At 36.5% G+C, this 14,866-nt stretch overlaps 1 protein-coding gene across 8 annotated transcripts in view; it reads right to left on the bottom strand.

Annotated features, from left to right (window-relative positions):
* NRG1 (neuregulin 1) overlaps positions 1 to 14,866 on the bottom strand; it is a 1,136,884-nt gene that overhangs the window by 146,770 nt on the left and 975,248 nt on the right. For 7 of the 8 annotated variants that reach the window (XM_030937743.1, XM_010370860.2, XM_010370854.2 and 4 more), the window contains exons 4-5: positions 9,134 to 9,184; positions 6,837 to 6,887 (exon numbers count right to left, since the gene is read on the bottom strand). The exons of the other annotated variant lie outside the window; for it this stretch is intronic. In XM_030937743.1, the coding sequence (XP_030793603.1) occupies positions 6,837 to 6,887; positions 9,134 to 9,184 (102 nt within the window). The remainder of the gene's footprint in view (positions 1 to 6,836; positions 6,888 to 9,133; positions 9,185 to 14,866) is intronic. 8 annotated transcript variants of the gene reach the window in all.

Raw genomic sequence — 14,866 nt, 5'->3', positions numbered from 1 at the left:
AAAAATAAGATATATTCATGTACAGAATAAATGAACTGATCGTGAAGGCAGTAACTTGCTTGCACATATGAATGGCTATAATATACGAGCCCCAACTCTTGTACCAAGTCACTCTAGTATCCCCAAAATCTGTAATTAACTCTCCACTCAACCAAACAGATGAGGTAATACCAGTAGGGCAATTTTCTTTTCGAATTATTATTTTATTGCTATATGATGCATGACAATTTGTCATTCTCCACATTGGGCAGAGCCACCAACCCACGAAAAATGCCATGTTTATAGAGATCTGAAAACACAATTTGCATTCAATTAAAAGTAGCTCTCCAGCAGTGGCAGGAGAGGTTCACATGTTATGACCAATAAAGATCTGAAATTGAAATGGCATTTTTCCAGCTGAGAATCATTTAGCTAAGCTCCCAGAAGTTTTTTCTACCATAAAAGCCGGTAAGTCAGTTACAACTGAGGGTGGAATGTAAGAGCCATGGGTCTAAATTTCAGCAATGGACCACCCAGATCTGGTCCAATCTAATCAATACATATTAGTGTGCCATTCCCAAGTGAAACTGTTCTATCTCATTATGACAGAAATGTCTCTGCAAAGACATTCTTTTCCTTCAGCTAGTTTTTTTAGGTGCCAAATTAAAAACTGAATTGTTCATTTCATTCAGAGATTTCAAAGAAGACTTCCTGGATAAGTTCTTTTAAAATGAAGCCTTAGCCGAGAATATATAATATTTTGAAAAGACATAGTGATTTCCTGGCAAAGAACTGTCAGCACCATCACTTACACTAAAATCATAAACTTGATTCCTTCTCCAACAATAAGGGCATCTTCCAACATTGTTGAAGTAAGATGCAGAGACTCTCTGACTTTTATTTTCTTTTTAGAGCCATGTCACTTTTCCACACACTAGCTCTCTTCCATACATGAAGGGACCACCTTAAAGCAAAGTTGTGCTAAATGATTTACATGCATTTTCTCACATTAGACTTTCCAATATATGTTTAAAATAAATAGGGTTCCTCCGACCTAGAAACTGAATATCAGGCCGGGCATGGTGGCTTATGCCTGCAATTCCAACACTTTGGTAGGCTGAGATGGTGAATCACTTGAACCCAGGAGTTTGGTAGCTGTGTGGGCAACATGGTGAAACCCTGTCTCTAAAAAAATCACTCAGGTGTGGTGGCACACGCATGTAGTCCCAGCCACTAGGGAGACTGAGGTAGGAAGATGGCTTGAGCCCAGGAGGTCAAGGTTGTAATGAGCCATGATTGCACTGCTGCACTCCAGCCTGGGTAACAGAGAGAAACCCTGTCAAAAGAAGAAAAAAGAAATGAAAAGGGAAGAAAAGAAAAGAGGAGAGGAGAGGAGAGGAGAGGAGAGGAGAGGAGAGGAGAGGAGAGGAGAAGAGAGACAAAACTGAGTCTCAGGGAAGTTACACAATTTGTTTAAAATTATACCGTAATTAGCAGCACCAGAATTTATTTGTTTTATTATTTTTGAGACAGGGTCTCTGTTGCCCAGGCTGGAGTGCAGTGGTGAGATCATGGCTTACTGAAACCTCAATCTCTTGGGCTCAAATGACCAATTTGCTCAAGCAATCCTCCCACTATGGCCTCCCAAAATGCTGGGATTACAAGCATGAGCCACGGCTGTTGTCCTCAGCATTATTGAATCCACTCAGCATTTGTGCTCTTCCCATTTCATTCGCCCTCCATGCTTTGATGTGTAACATGAAGATCATATGGGTACAACTGGCCCCAGACAAGTCATTTACTTTAATCCACCACATATACTCCCAATAAACTTTGTGCTAAAGGCTACTTTTCAATCCCCTCACAGAATCCCATTTCTTTCAATAGTAAGGACTTTTTCTCTGAGGCAGCAAAACCTTACGTGATATAGCAGGCTACTGTATTATCTGGGGTTAAATGCTGCTGTGTGACTTTGGACAACATATATCAGTTTCATCTGTACAGTGTAATAAGTTTTTACGATAACCATGAGCCATCATCCACGTAAAACATCTAGCACAGCACTTGGCACACAGTAGGCCTTCAATAAATGTTTGCTATTATTCATATTTGACACAGATATAACCACTTCAACTATTTTCCAGGGATTTATCTTGATTTTCTTTCCTATTACTATTTGTTAGATGTTCCGTTTTGTTTTCCTCATTTATGTATTAAATTGGAATGGATGGTGCTTAATTCAGCAAAGTGGTTGGTATAACAATTTTTTATGGTATTCAACAGAATTGTCTGCAAAATGGGGTCACTGGCAGCTGGCACCTCCAGAAGAAGTCATTAAGGCTTGTTCTAAACAATCAATTTACTTCTGCTGATTCTATTAAAGGAGCAACAAGATAGTCCTATTGACTGTTTCGTAAGGTTCAAGTTCTTCTAAAACTTGTCACTTATCTGTAATAGAAAACTCATTTAGGCAATTACTTACAAGTTTTTAGTCACAGATGCCTCATTTACAAAAAACAGAAGAAAACAAAGAAAATAACAATGTTTATCTTTATCAGGAGACTAGTATAAATAACTTAAAAATTATAATTAATTCTAAACTAGTGAATGAACAATGGAAGTTTCCAATTTCAAAAAATTGACTAGTAAACACTGTTTCACAAAGGGAAGGACTAAGAACTTTGATATTTCACCAATATTTACAAGTAGTAGGAAAAAATAAATAGAAAGGGGGCAAAACTGATCATGTGTTTGGAAATGAAAAATCCCTTAAAAACCTCCAGTCAAGAATGATTTCTTTATTGTTACAGTGACCTATAAAATATATTTCTGATTGGTATTTAAAGACATGAGAAAAATGCTTATAATACATTAAGTAGGTAGATGGGTAGGTGAGTGACTTTTATTTTCTTCTTTTTTTTCTTTTTCTTTCTTTCTTGTTTTTGTTTGTTTGTTTTTATTTTACGAGAGATAAGGTCTCGCTCTGTTGCCCAGGTTGGAGTGCAGAGGTTCAACCATAACTTAGGACAGCATCAAACTCCTGGGCTCAAGTGATCCTCCCACCTCAGTCTCCCAAGTAGCTGAGATTTCAGGGCTGTCACTAGGCCTGGCTAATTTCTTTATTTTTTGTAGAGACGAGGTCTCAATGTGTTGCCCAGACTGGTCTCGAACTTCTGGCGTCAAGCTATCCTCCTACTCTGGCCTCTTAAAGTGCTGGGATTACAGGCATGAGCCACCATGCCTGCCCTTTTTTATTTTTTTCTAATCCAACATGAGTTACAGAGGAGAAAAGGCAACTTTGGGGGCTGCGAAGTCAGATCCATCTCCTCTGCCTGTATCTGTTTGCTCTAAAAGCCTCCTCTGTTTTACACTGACCTCCAAATTGTAGAGAACTGTTTAATACATAAAATGTTTGCTGAATCCATACTACTTCAGAGAGGCTTTTCAACATTTACTTTAGAAAACACCAGTGTCATTAGTTCAAAGAATGTAGCCTGTACAGGCACAATCACATTAGAAAAGCAGAGTTCGCCTTTCAAATACAGGAATTTACTAGCATCTCCTTGCGGCTAAAATAAAGTGAAAAGAAATCTATTCTTTGAGGCTGATTATTTTTGACCAGGCAAACTTTTCTGAGGCCTTTGACTTTTTTAAATCTATTTTGCATTTTTGAGTCTGGCTTATTGTTATCGCTGACTCTTCAAGGTTCACCTTCAGCCTTTACTAAATGGAGATATTTGTACCTCACAGCTGTTCCCTGCAATGCAAGTTCTGTGTGTGGCTGCCTTGAAATGGACTGTGTGCTTCATGCTATTTTCGTTATTGTAACTAAGACTGGACCTGGTTTCTGCCATGATTGGTTTATATATTCAAATTGAAGAGCATATTTTCATGAGATTAAAAAATGTAACAAACTTGCCAATGTACCCACTGAATCTAAAATTTTAAAAAATACACTAGGATTAGTAAAAAATGCATATTGTACTTATAAAGAAACAAGTAAAACGATAGTTAATATGAAGAAGTATAATGAAAAAGCTAAAGGAGAAAATAAAACGAAACACCAAAAGTTAAAACACAAAAACAGAAGCAGCCTTTGTTTCACCTATGGCTTTTCTCTTTCTCTAACACCTTATATTCAGTTGGTTAGGGAATCCTGCTGGCTTGACTTTCAAACTATTATAGACTATTTTTTTGCTACCTCTACTGCTACCAGCCTGGGCCAGGCCACTATGCTGTCAGCAAAAGGCACCTAACTGGCATCCTGGATTCTACCTTTTCTCCCAGTGAGTCATTCTTCATACAGGAGCCAGGGTGATTCCACTAAACACCAATGTCCTGACAATGGCCTACAAGTCACTACATGCTCTGGCTCCTGGGTTTGTGACCCTCATCTCCTATATTTCATCCCTTTGTTTCTTCTACTCCAACCCCACAGGGCTCCTTATGGTTCCCCTACAGGGCACATGAGCCATGCTCTTGCCTAAGGGCCTTTACACAGGCTGTTCTTTGTCTAAATACAGTTTCCCCGATGTTTCTTTGTTTTTTGTTTGTTTGTTCATCTGTTTTTCTTGAAACAGTCTCACTCTGTCACCCAGACTGGCTTGCAGTGGCACAATCATAGCTCACTGCAGACTCAACCTCCTGAGTTCAAGTTATCCTCCCACCTCAGCCTTCCAAGAAGGTGGGACTACAGGTGCATGCCACCAAGTTCAGCTGATTTTTCAATGTTCTATAGAGCAGAGGTCTGACTAATGTTACCCAGACTGGCCTCAAACTCTTGGACTCAAGCAATCTTCCCGCCTTGGCCTCCCAAAATGCTAGGATTACAGGCATGAGCCACCATGCCCAGCCAGTTTCTCTAGATGTTTACAAAGTTAACCCTTCACTTCTTTCTACTTTTTGTTCAAATATCAACAATTTAATGAGACTTACCTAGATCAACCCAATAAAAATCACAAGTCTCAACTCTCCTTATCCCCTCCCCTTCTCCATGGTTTCTCATTTTTGGACTACATAGCACCTTCTAATATATCATGTAATTAGTTTATTATATTCATTGTTGATATTCTTCTAATAAAATTAAGTTCCACAAAAAAATGGATTCATGAATCAATTCAACCATATTTACTGAGAACTTACCATGACCTGGGGTGAGTGACGTGTGAAAACGGCACATTGAAATATTTTAATATCATGGTACACAAAGCTTCCCTTCTTAGTGTTAAACCATTGCCAAATATCAAAAACTAATTCTGCTCAGAGTTAGGGAACGGAGTCAGATTTCATAATTACTTCTCTCTCAATGATAACGCAATGAATAGAAACGTAAACTGAGAGATTCATTTCACTTCCCCAAAGCTCAGGAAAACCAAAAGAAGTATTTTTTTACATTCCCAAACTGCTCAGATATGCTTAAGGATTATGAGAATTTCAATAACTTTATTCAATGAATTGCACAGGAGAGAAACTATTTCCAGACAAAATGCCAAAAAAGAAAAACCTAGTATTTGCTTCTGTAGAATAAACACTTAAAAAAAAGTTCAATATGATTCCTTAATGCTAGCTATATAAAATCCATACAATTACACTAATCTTTTTATAAGTAGAATTATAAAACAAATAGCACAAATTCACCAGCAGAAATGATCATTTTGGAGGATATGATGAGAGCCCTTGGAACACGTAGGAAACTAATTTAGCCCTTTCTAGCATTTCATTTCCTGTTTGATCTCACTAGGCTATTGCCATCAATCCAGCTAAATGAAGCTTTATGTAGTTAAAATATAGGCAAAACACCATAATTCACACAATAAAATATAATTTTATACCATATAGTTACAGTTCTAGTACCACCAACCTGGAGGGAAAGGCTGTAACATCAAACAGGATTTATTCAAACAGATTGACAAAACAACTTAAATTGCCAAAAGGACAGACTTTCTTTTCATGAGTTTTCCTACCCTGCTGAGAGCAAAAGGAAACGGTTTCTTCAACACACTCCCCAGATTGAAATAGAATAACTAGGAACATCTATTTATTGAAGAGCTTATCAAACTGAAAAATGCTTTAAATAAGGAGCTAAAATAAGGAAGAGAAAGACTGCAGTTATAAGTTTAATTTTCAAGGTTTGATAAACTCCCCTGTTGAGTATCAGAATTTAATACAATGATATTCTCAAATTATAAGTATCAAAAATTCTTTATGATAGTCCTTGCTAATATCTTTAAGTTCCCCTGACATAGCACAAAATCCCAGTCAATCTAACAGTTATAGAAGTCCACAAGCACAAAGCCCATTTCACATTAAATGGATGAAAACTAATCTGAGATCTTATCTAGGGACTTGCTTTCAAACATTTTCATAATTAGTTACTTGCTATCAAATTTGAATTAAGGGCATCTATATATAGTTTTCTTACTCCATCACAGCTGACTTTATATGAGAACAAAGAAGTTTTGGAACAGAGGCTCCAAACAGCTGGGTATCATGCCTCAGGCAGTTGCTGAAGGCATCCAGACAAGCTGAAAAGACACACAATGTGCTCTATTGCTTGCCAGGAATTAAGCCTCAGAACTGTGCAATAATTTTTCAATATTCAAAGCCACCAGATTACCCTAAAACTAATACATTTGTGGTATATTTTAATATTCTTATGTATACTGGGAGGACAAGATGTCTAGTTGTCCTTGAGCATATTAGGAGGCCATTTCTACTCCAAATAGCAAATACCAACTGTTGCCAAACTCAATACTCTGGCCCTTAATAGGGGCAGAGGATAGACGTGAACATGACCTTCCAAAGCAGATAGTGTCTTGGGTTAAAAACCAGTGAACAGAATATGTAAGTATACTTACATGAAGAAGTATTTGCTCCTTCTGTTGATACTGATATTCTAATGGGAGACTCTATAAAACATAAAAGTGGAATGAGGTTTTACTGAGTCATGCTGCTTGGACTCTTAAATTAGAAAATTGCCAGGCTTGGGTATCACCTAGTAAAAGACTACTAGAACACAGTGCAACAGAGAAGCTGAAGCATTTATAAGTCAGAAGATATATGCAGTACTCAAAGACCACAAAGGAATATTTCCATAGTCTAGACCTGAAGACTTTTAAAAGGGATGAAAATGGAGTCAATCCATCTGTAAGAATATCCCACACACCAAGCATTATCTGAACTCCCAAGACAGACTACTCCGAAGAGATCCACACCACAGGGTGAGATAGAAAATACTTTCTTTTAGGTGTGGTCTTGATTTTTAGAAAACATGAAACCAAAGGGAACAGCCCCCGGATTCCAAGAGAATGAAAGCCAACTTTCATGCATGCCAAATAAATAAACAAACAAGATTGAGAGTATTTCCAGGCAACTTGGATCTGCATAAACATCCTGATCAGAAAGTGCTGAAGTCCATGCAAAGTCTGCTAGAGCAATAGAGTTATTACATTAGAATCAAACAAACCATGCTAATTAAATAAATCATACAATAGTTGAGGATGTCTAGTAGCAAGCTTTTCTTAGGTAGCAAAGATAAAAGAAGAAAAAACAGTAGTCAAGTACAGAGAGAATGAAAAATATGACTCATGCAGAAAAAAGCATGGAACGGATGGGTTTTCATTAGTAAGAAACAAAGAAGTCTTAGTATCAAAGAAGGATTGAAAGTCAACAGCCAGAAAGTTAACAAGATTCAAGTCACATATTAAGAAATAATAGTTATAGTCAATTTCCCAAGACAAGTTCCATATAAATGTAAAAGCTCTTTTTTCCTAATGGCATTTACTGGAGTCACATATAATGAAATCCCTATATTACAGAAACGTGTAGATGAAAGGTGAAGAAATTCAGAATATTTGATTTATTTTTTCTCTCTCTCTTTCCCTCTCTTTTCCTTCCTTCCTTCTCTCAGAAGAGTAACAACCTCTTAGACTCCAGGATGATACCATTCCACAACACACATACACTTATATCTTAGTAATGACACATGAATATGCCCTAAGTATAGCTAAAGTAGTCTAGGATACAGAGATGTTTAGCTTTCATGGTTTTAAACAATGGTTTGGAAGGGAAGAGGAAACCAATGAAGGTAAGATGGAAAAAGGCATGTTGATTATAGGTCATTCTATAGTTTCAACAAGATACCAGCCATAATGAAAAACTTAATGAAGCTAAAATATTAAATGTGGAGTAACAAAAAGAATATTGAACTTGAAGTACCTTCTCTTCTACTTCCTGAGATATATGACTTAACATTTCTAATGCTTCAGTTTTCTCATCTGTAAATTGAGGAAAAATGATGTCTTGTTTCACAAGTTTATTGTGATTATCAAATGAAATGTAAGAATTTTTGTAAAAGAAAAGGCACCAGGCAAAACCAAGTTACCATTGTACCTCTGGGATGAATTTCTAGTCTTGGGTGTTCAAAATTTTTCTTCCAAATAAAGATTAATTTTTAAATGTTCTAAGGTTCTATTAATTATAGAATTACAAAGAATAAGAAAAAGTTTAAAAATGAAATACATAGAAGATTGATTAAATGCATAGCTTGTGAAGAAATCAATGAATTGTGGTTATATATGCATTGCTAGAGTTGGGTTCTAAGTTGCTAATATCTGCCCAGACTATGAATGCTATCAGCAAATATTATAGGCAAGTGAGAAACCAACAAAAACAAAAGACAACAGCATTTTTAAATGTCAGGCTGTAAGTCTTTTTTTTTTTTTTAAGTTTAGCGATCCACAACTGATCATTACAAACCTAAAGGTCACAGATCAGATGTTGATAAATTATCCAGGAATATACCCTGAGGGGTGAAAGAGTAGAAGGCACTAAGAGAAGCACCTGGAAAGACATAAAAACTGAGCTTGTAACTCAGATATCTCCTTTACTTGCTTAATGTCATTAAGTTGCATCTAGATGTAGATTTCTTTCACTCATGTATGTTTCTCAGGCCTAAGTTTGAAGATGCAGCAAGAACCATCCTCCCTTAAGTAAAATCCAAAAAAACAGAACAAGGTTGAGAAAAACACTGAAGCAGAAAACAAGAGCAGCTGAGAGGTTTGGATGCAGAAGGGGTTCTGATTAGTAGAAGGAGCAGCCAGCAATTATGGTTGTCACTCTGGTTAGTAAAATTTGCCAGGCTTATTTTCCTTACCTGAAGACATATATGCTCCTTCAGTTGAGGCTGGCATGCCAGTGATGATCTCTGAAAAAAAAAGGTGATAGGACATTATGATATATAAGCAGGAGGCCGGGAGCAGGTACCACAGCCTGCCTTCAAACTAAAAGTAAGTATAAAGGAAGGAAGTATTGCAAGGGAGTGAGAAAAGTCCAGGCTTTAACCATACAGAGAGACAGAAATGCAGAAAGACAGTCCAAATTGATAGTTCTCCTTTCTTAGGCAAAGAGCATAAAATCAGCTGTGCTAGAATAATTAGTAAGCATTCACTGCCCCCCCTTGGGTCAGTGAGGAAGAATTTATGTCAAAGAGGCAGTAGGCTTCTCAGGAAGAAAAGTCGAAATAGGGGAACTAAGAAAGTCAAAGCTATCAGATCACCCAGCTATAGTAAGAATTTTTAAGTTACGATCTTTAACAAGTACATTTTTGTTCAAAAATAAAAGTAAGCCAAGTTTCTAATTAGGATTGGTGAAAAACATCAAATTCTGGCACTGAACTCTATTTAAAATTGCCAGTGAGAATGAAGACAGGTGCCTTATCATATGATAGATATCAGCTACCCAGGCAGTAAGTATGCAGTTTCCACCCCAAAGAAATGAAGGATGAACCCAACCTGTATACTTCTGGATACATCATTATCATTAAGATTATGATAGTCTTATTCAAACTTTGAACTTGTTTTCTTGCTGCCTTTATGATGGAATACAGGGTAGTTACATTGTCTAATTCCATATTCAGTTCTTGTGAAAAGGGCTTCAGTTTGGCAGAATCTAACACTTTTAGCAAGGCACAGTTTTATGAGGCCTGGAAAGATGTAGAGATGCAATGATGCATATCATTCAAGTTTCATTGTGTCATAAGTCTTGCCAAATGACTTAATGGTAGTTCACATTTTCTAACCAGGACAAAAGATAAGTTGAATCTACTGTGATACTATCTACTGTACAAAAAATTATGAGATATAACTGAGAATCCTAAGCAGGTCATATACAATTTTATGTTTAAATTAATATTCTGTTAATCATGGAGTAGAAAAGTTTATTACTAATATAATCATCTTTAAATACAGATATAGCCATTTAGGGTTTCCAAGATTGGACTAGTCTGGTGGGTAAGTGGAATCAATTTAAGTGGCAATATTTCTTCAACCTCTGAAGTTTCTCTAGGGACAAAAGATTTTGTGGAATTGAAAGGAAAACAAAGTCATGTGAGACTCAGCAGCAATGTTTAAGAATAAGTGATTAGCAATATACCTTTAGTAAGACCAAATGTGTCTTTCTGCTGTAAATTAAGAGTGGATGATCCTCTCTAATCACAGATTAAGAGGGCAAACTATTCAAGGAGTAAGATTGGTTTCAATACATCAAAGTTGCCTACACTGGCTCTTATATCCACTAAAAATGGGACTAAGTGAAAGGAATTAGTATGTGAGGGTACATCATTTTCTCAGGATTTTCTCAAGCATCAGACGAGAAACAAGATATTCCGAATTGGTAATATGAAGATATCTGTTTCTGAAGCAGCTCCAACAAGCTTTCTCAATTTGGGCTGCAGAAAATGAAACTGTTCTTCTTTGAGAAAATGCAATCTTAGAGAAACTATATTAGAGATTCAAAGTGCGTGTCCTTCTCTAGAAATACCTAGAAGGGCCATGTTTCCAAACAAAGGACCCACACTAAGAGAGATGCTTCCTTCTCTTGTCCTTCAGGATTCATCAATGACATTACAACCAGATGAAGTTGTAAACTCAAGGTGCACAACTAGAGCTGGGCAAAATTCCCAATCCCAATTTGGATATCAAGACTCCTTTCAAATTTATTTTTGACAAACTAAGTAGCTATCCACTGTGACCTTCCAAAAAAAAAAAAAACCAGAACTTTTCTATCTCCAGCAAAAAACACCACAGATTAGAGGAAAGGTTAACCATAATGTTTCATTTTTTAATTGAATGTTACATAAAAAATACCAGAACAGGAGGTTACTACTGTAACCTCTACACAGAGACGCAGCTACACAGAGACAACTTAAAATAACCCCTCTTCCTAATATTAGGTATTTATCTTGGAGACCTTAAAATATCTTTAATGATTATGGTTTCAAATACAAACCTTCTGAATTAATCCTGGAGGAAATACAAGCTCAAAAGTTAACCTATACTTCTACACCAAAGGAGTTTTCATTTTAAACATAATCTTGCTAGTAAGAAAGTTAATCTTTTTAATTAAAACCACTCAGCAAGCATTTTTATGTGTGCTATGGGTAGAATTTATAGATTTGGAAAACAGCCTTTTGTTAAAAGTAAATTGAAAGTAATTTTATATTACACTTACAGACTTTCAAAAAAGCATTAAATCCTGCAATCTTCATGATGTTTATTTAAGCAACATATTTTCCTATAGTAATTTGGTATATTAAATTTGTTAATTTATAAAGGACAGTCCTTTCATTAGTGCAAATTAATTAGGTTTTAGAATTATCAGAAACTGAACACAGCTGAGCAACTTATGCTGATCAGGCAAGTAAACATAAGGAACATTAGTATATTTGTAATGTTTGAATTCTTTCTTAATAAACTGGGTCTGGTCTCAGGAAAAAGTTGCATGGTCTCAAAGATACCTTCTAGAAAGAAATTTTTCTAATTATTATGAATGTAACATGTCTGCAATTTCACCATGATCATAACATACTAAATGTAATTATGTAGCAAAATACACATATACACATTGTATACAGTATATACAAATATACCTAAAATGTGTCTGTGTGTATTTCAACATTCACTTATGTGACTTTGTTTTTCTAAACTTACAGGTCACTGCTGTACATACAAAAATTTTGATCAAGTGATTTCTTTAAAAGATTTAAAAGCGGACACACTTGTTTATTACCAGTTATAAAGATGACTTGAGGAACATCTTTGAGTACCCGAATTCTTCCTGTTCATAATGAATGCTTACTCTAAGGCAACGGAGAAATTTTGAAATTAATAAATGGTGTAGTGACAGGATGAATACCATACATTGAACAGACAAGTCTACCCTATTGTTTTCATGTTGTTCTCACGTATTTGCCTTCCTGGGCATCCTACATAACACAACATACATGTAGACTGTTAAACAAATTATAAAACATATTTTACATGCTTTTCAATGTAACTGCAGGTTGTTTACCAATATCGTGAAATTACTAATATCATTATCAATTTGGGAGAGGGGGTAAGGCTAAGCCTATTACCCATAGGAGTCCATTTTTAAAAGCCGTAATTGATAATTTAATTAAATTTTATAAAAATAATATATTTCTGCTCATCTCAAATGAAACAGCTATTTTATTGCTACAAGCCCAATTGCTCCTGTGGGAACTTGAATCTCACTCAAATAATTTTTCTTCTGATTAAAAAAGAAAACTTAGGAGAAGATATGATTGATTAGTTATATATTCTCCTATATTAATCTTTTAAAAGAAAGCATTACTTAATTAATTTGGAAACCAGTAAAGTCTATTATTCTCTTCCCTACTCTAAAGCCCAGGAGTTTTCACAAAGCTTGTTAGCTAAGAATTAATTGCTAAGTCAAGGTTTCCCTATATACTGACTGAGTCAAATAAACCACAAATACAAATGAACATATAGTGTGTAGGGTGTGTAAACATAGTGTATGTGGGCCTTTTCCTTTGTCATAGATGAATTCATGAAAGGAATTCACTCATAAGTTATCACATAGTTACTGCCTATGAAATTCTTTGTTATATGAAAACCCAACTGGTCTTTGTAAGCTTTGCATTGTCCCAGAAGTAATTAGCAGATTGCATAGGTTGATATATGTCTACTATATGATAAATCACTTTCTCTAATTCTGAATAAAGTAGGGGTTGAAAGGCATTGGAAAAGACAGAAAACACATACATTTCTAAAATGTTGGTTGGCAAAATGCTTGACTGTATTATTTTCTAAGTGCTTGAAAATAGTAAAAGCACGGCCACTGTTAACACTCAAGCATACACTGTTTCAAGGGGAATTTCCTAATTTTTTAATCATTTCATTTATATTTAGTCACTAATCCGGATAGATCTAGACAATGAGTTTCATTGCAGAAGACTTTTATGATCTAATTTTATTCTAATAATTATTATAGCTGTCTTAATGGAACTCAACATCGTACTAAACAGCAAGGTCATCTGGGGAGAAAGCAAACAGCCTCCTACGAATGTCTCCCCCAACCTCCCCATCTCTCTTATAATCTTGTATCAAAATATATTCTAAACATCTTGGAACACATAAAAAGTAACTGTGTGAGAATTTAAGTAAATCACAAGGAATCCTTTGAATAGGAAAGAATTAGGATAATTAGATTGCAGCAACCTACAAGGATCATTCATCAAGGAAACCTGTATAGAAATTCTCAAACTATAGCCATGAACTTCTTGGAAATATATAGAAAAGGTGAAAAAATGAAATTAATAAAGTGACTGATAGTTCATAGAAAATATAAATTAAAATCTCAAGGGGAGTTCTACATAATGTAATAGTTTGACAGCATGTTCTTATTTTAACAACTTTTTTTTTCTAGAATCCCCAATGAAACAATACATTCTTGGCCAGGTGTGGTGGTTCACACCTGTAATCCAAGCACTTTGGGAATCCAATGTGGGCAGATCATTTGAGGTCAGGAGTTAGAGACCAGCATGGCCAACATGGCAAAACTTTGTCTCTACAAAAAGTACGAAAATTAGCTGGGGTGTGGTGGTGGGTATCTGGAATCCCAGCTACTCAAGAGGCTGAGGCAGGAGAACTGCTTGAACCCAGGAGTTGGAGGTTGTAGTGAGCCGAGATCCTGCCACTGCACTCCAGCCTGGATGACACTGAGAAACACCGTTTATAAAAATAAAAAGGGGGGGGGGAGAGAGGGAAAGGAAGAGGAAGGGAAGGGGAAGGGAATGGGAAGGGAAAGGGAGGGGAGGGAAAGGGAAGGGAAGGGAAGGGAAGGGAAGGGAAGGGAAGGGAAGGGAAGGGAGGAAGGGAAGGGAAGGGAAGGGAAAGGAAAGGAATTCTTAGAATTCCACTCTCTGTCAGCCCAAGTCAATGGTAAATACCTATATTTAGGAAGACATGGTTCAGTGGTGTGGCAATTTATAACCCCAGTAGAACGTGCCCTTTTTGTCTCTGAAAAAGTGTTTCTGTGCAACCTCTGCCCTGATTCCTAGGAAGACAGGAATGAGACAACACAAAGGCAGTGCATCTAAGCCCTGGAGAGCTCAGAACCCAAATGAAGCTTCTTTGATAACCAAGCATTGAACAGAATATAGCAAATTCATAGATAGCAGTGGAAGAGGATAAGGGATCAAGATGATCACATATTTTCCTTCTGGATGCACTATAACTAGGACTCTAAGGTGCAGAGCAAAAAGGGTATCTCCTCCAAGGTACAGGAAACTGGCCTTGTCAATCATGGTGCCAAGCCACAGGCCCAGGTGAGCTGCATGCTCCATCCCCAGCATTTGAAGAGAGGAGCTTCTGGGCAGCTATGTTTCTGGCTTCACCCTCCCTAGTTGAGGTAGCAGTGGACGTATGACCAGACAGCAGATAATTTGTAAGTTCTCTAGGTCTTTTAATGAATATGGAACAATCAACTCTGCTAATAGGATTCTTGGTCTGGGGAATTTCATTGGGGAACCAAGGAAACAATCATACAATAGAGGTTAAAGCTGAAA

The sequence above is a fragment of the Rhinopithecus roxellana genome, chromosome 9, assembly GCF_007565055.1.
Source record: "Rhinopithecus roxellana isolate Shanxi Qingling chromosome 9, ASM756505v1, whole genome shotgun sequence".
Taxonomy (NCBI): Eukaryota; Metazoa; Chordata; class Mammalia; order Primates; family Cercopithecidae; genus Rhinopithecus; species Rhinopithecus roxellana.
The sequence above is the reverse complement of the archived record's forward strand: the minus strand, read 5'-3'. Positions and strand labels throughout refer to the sequence as shown.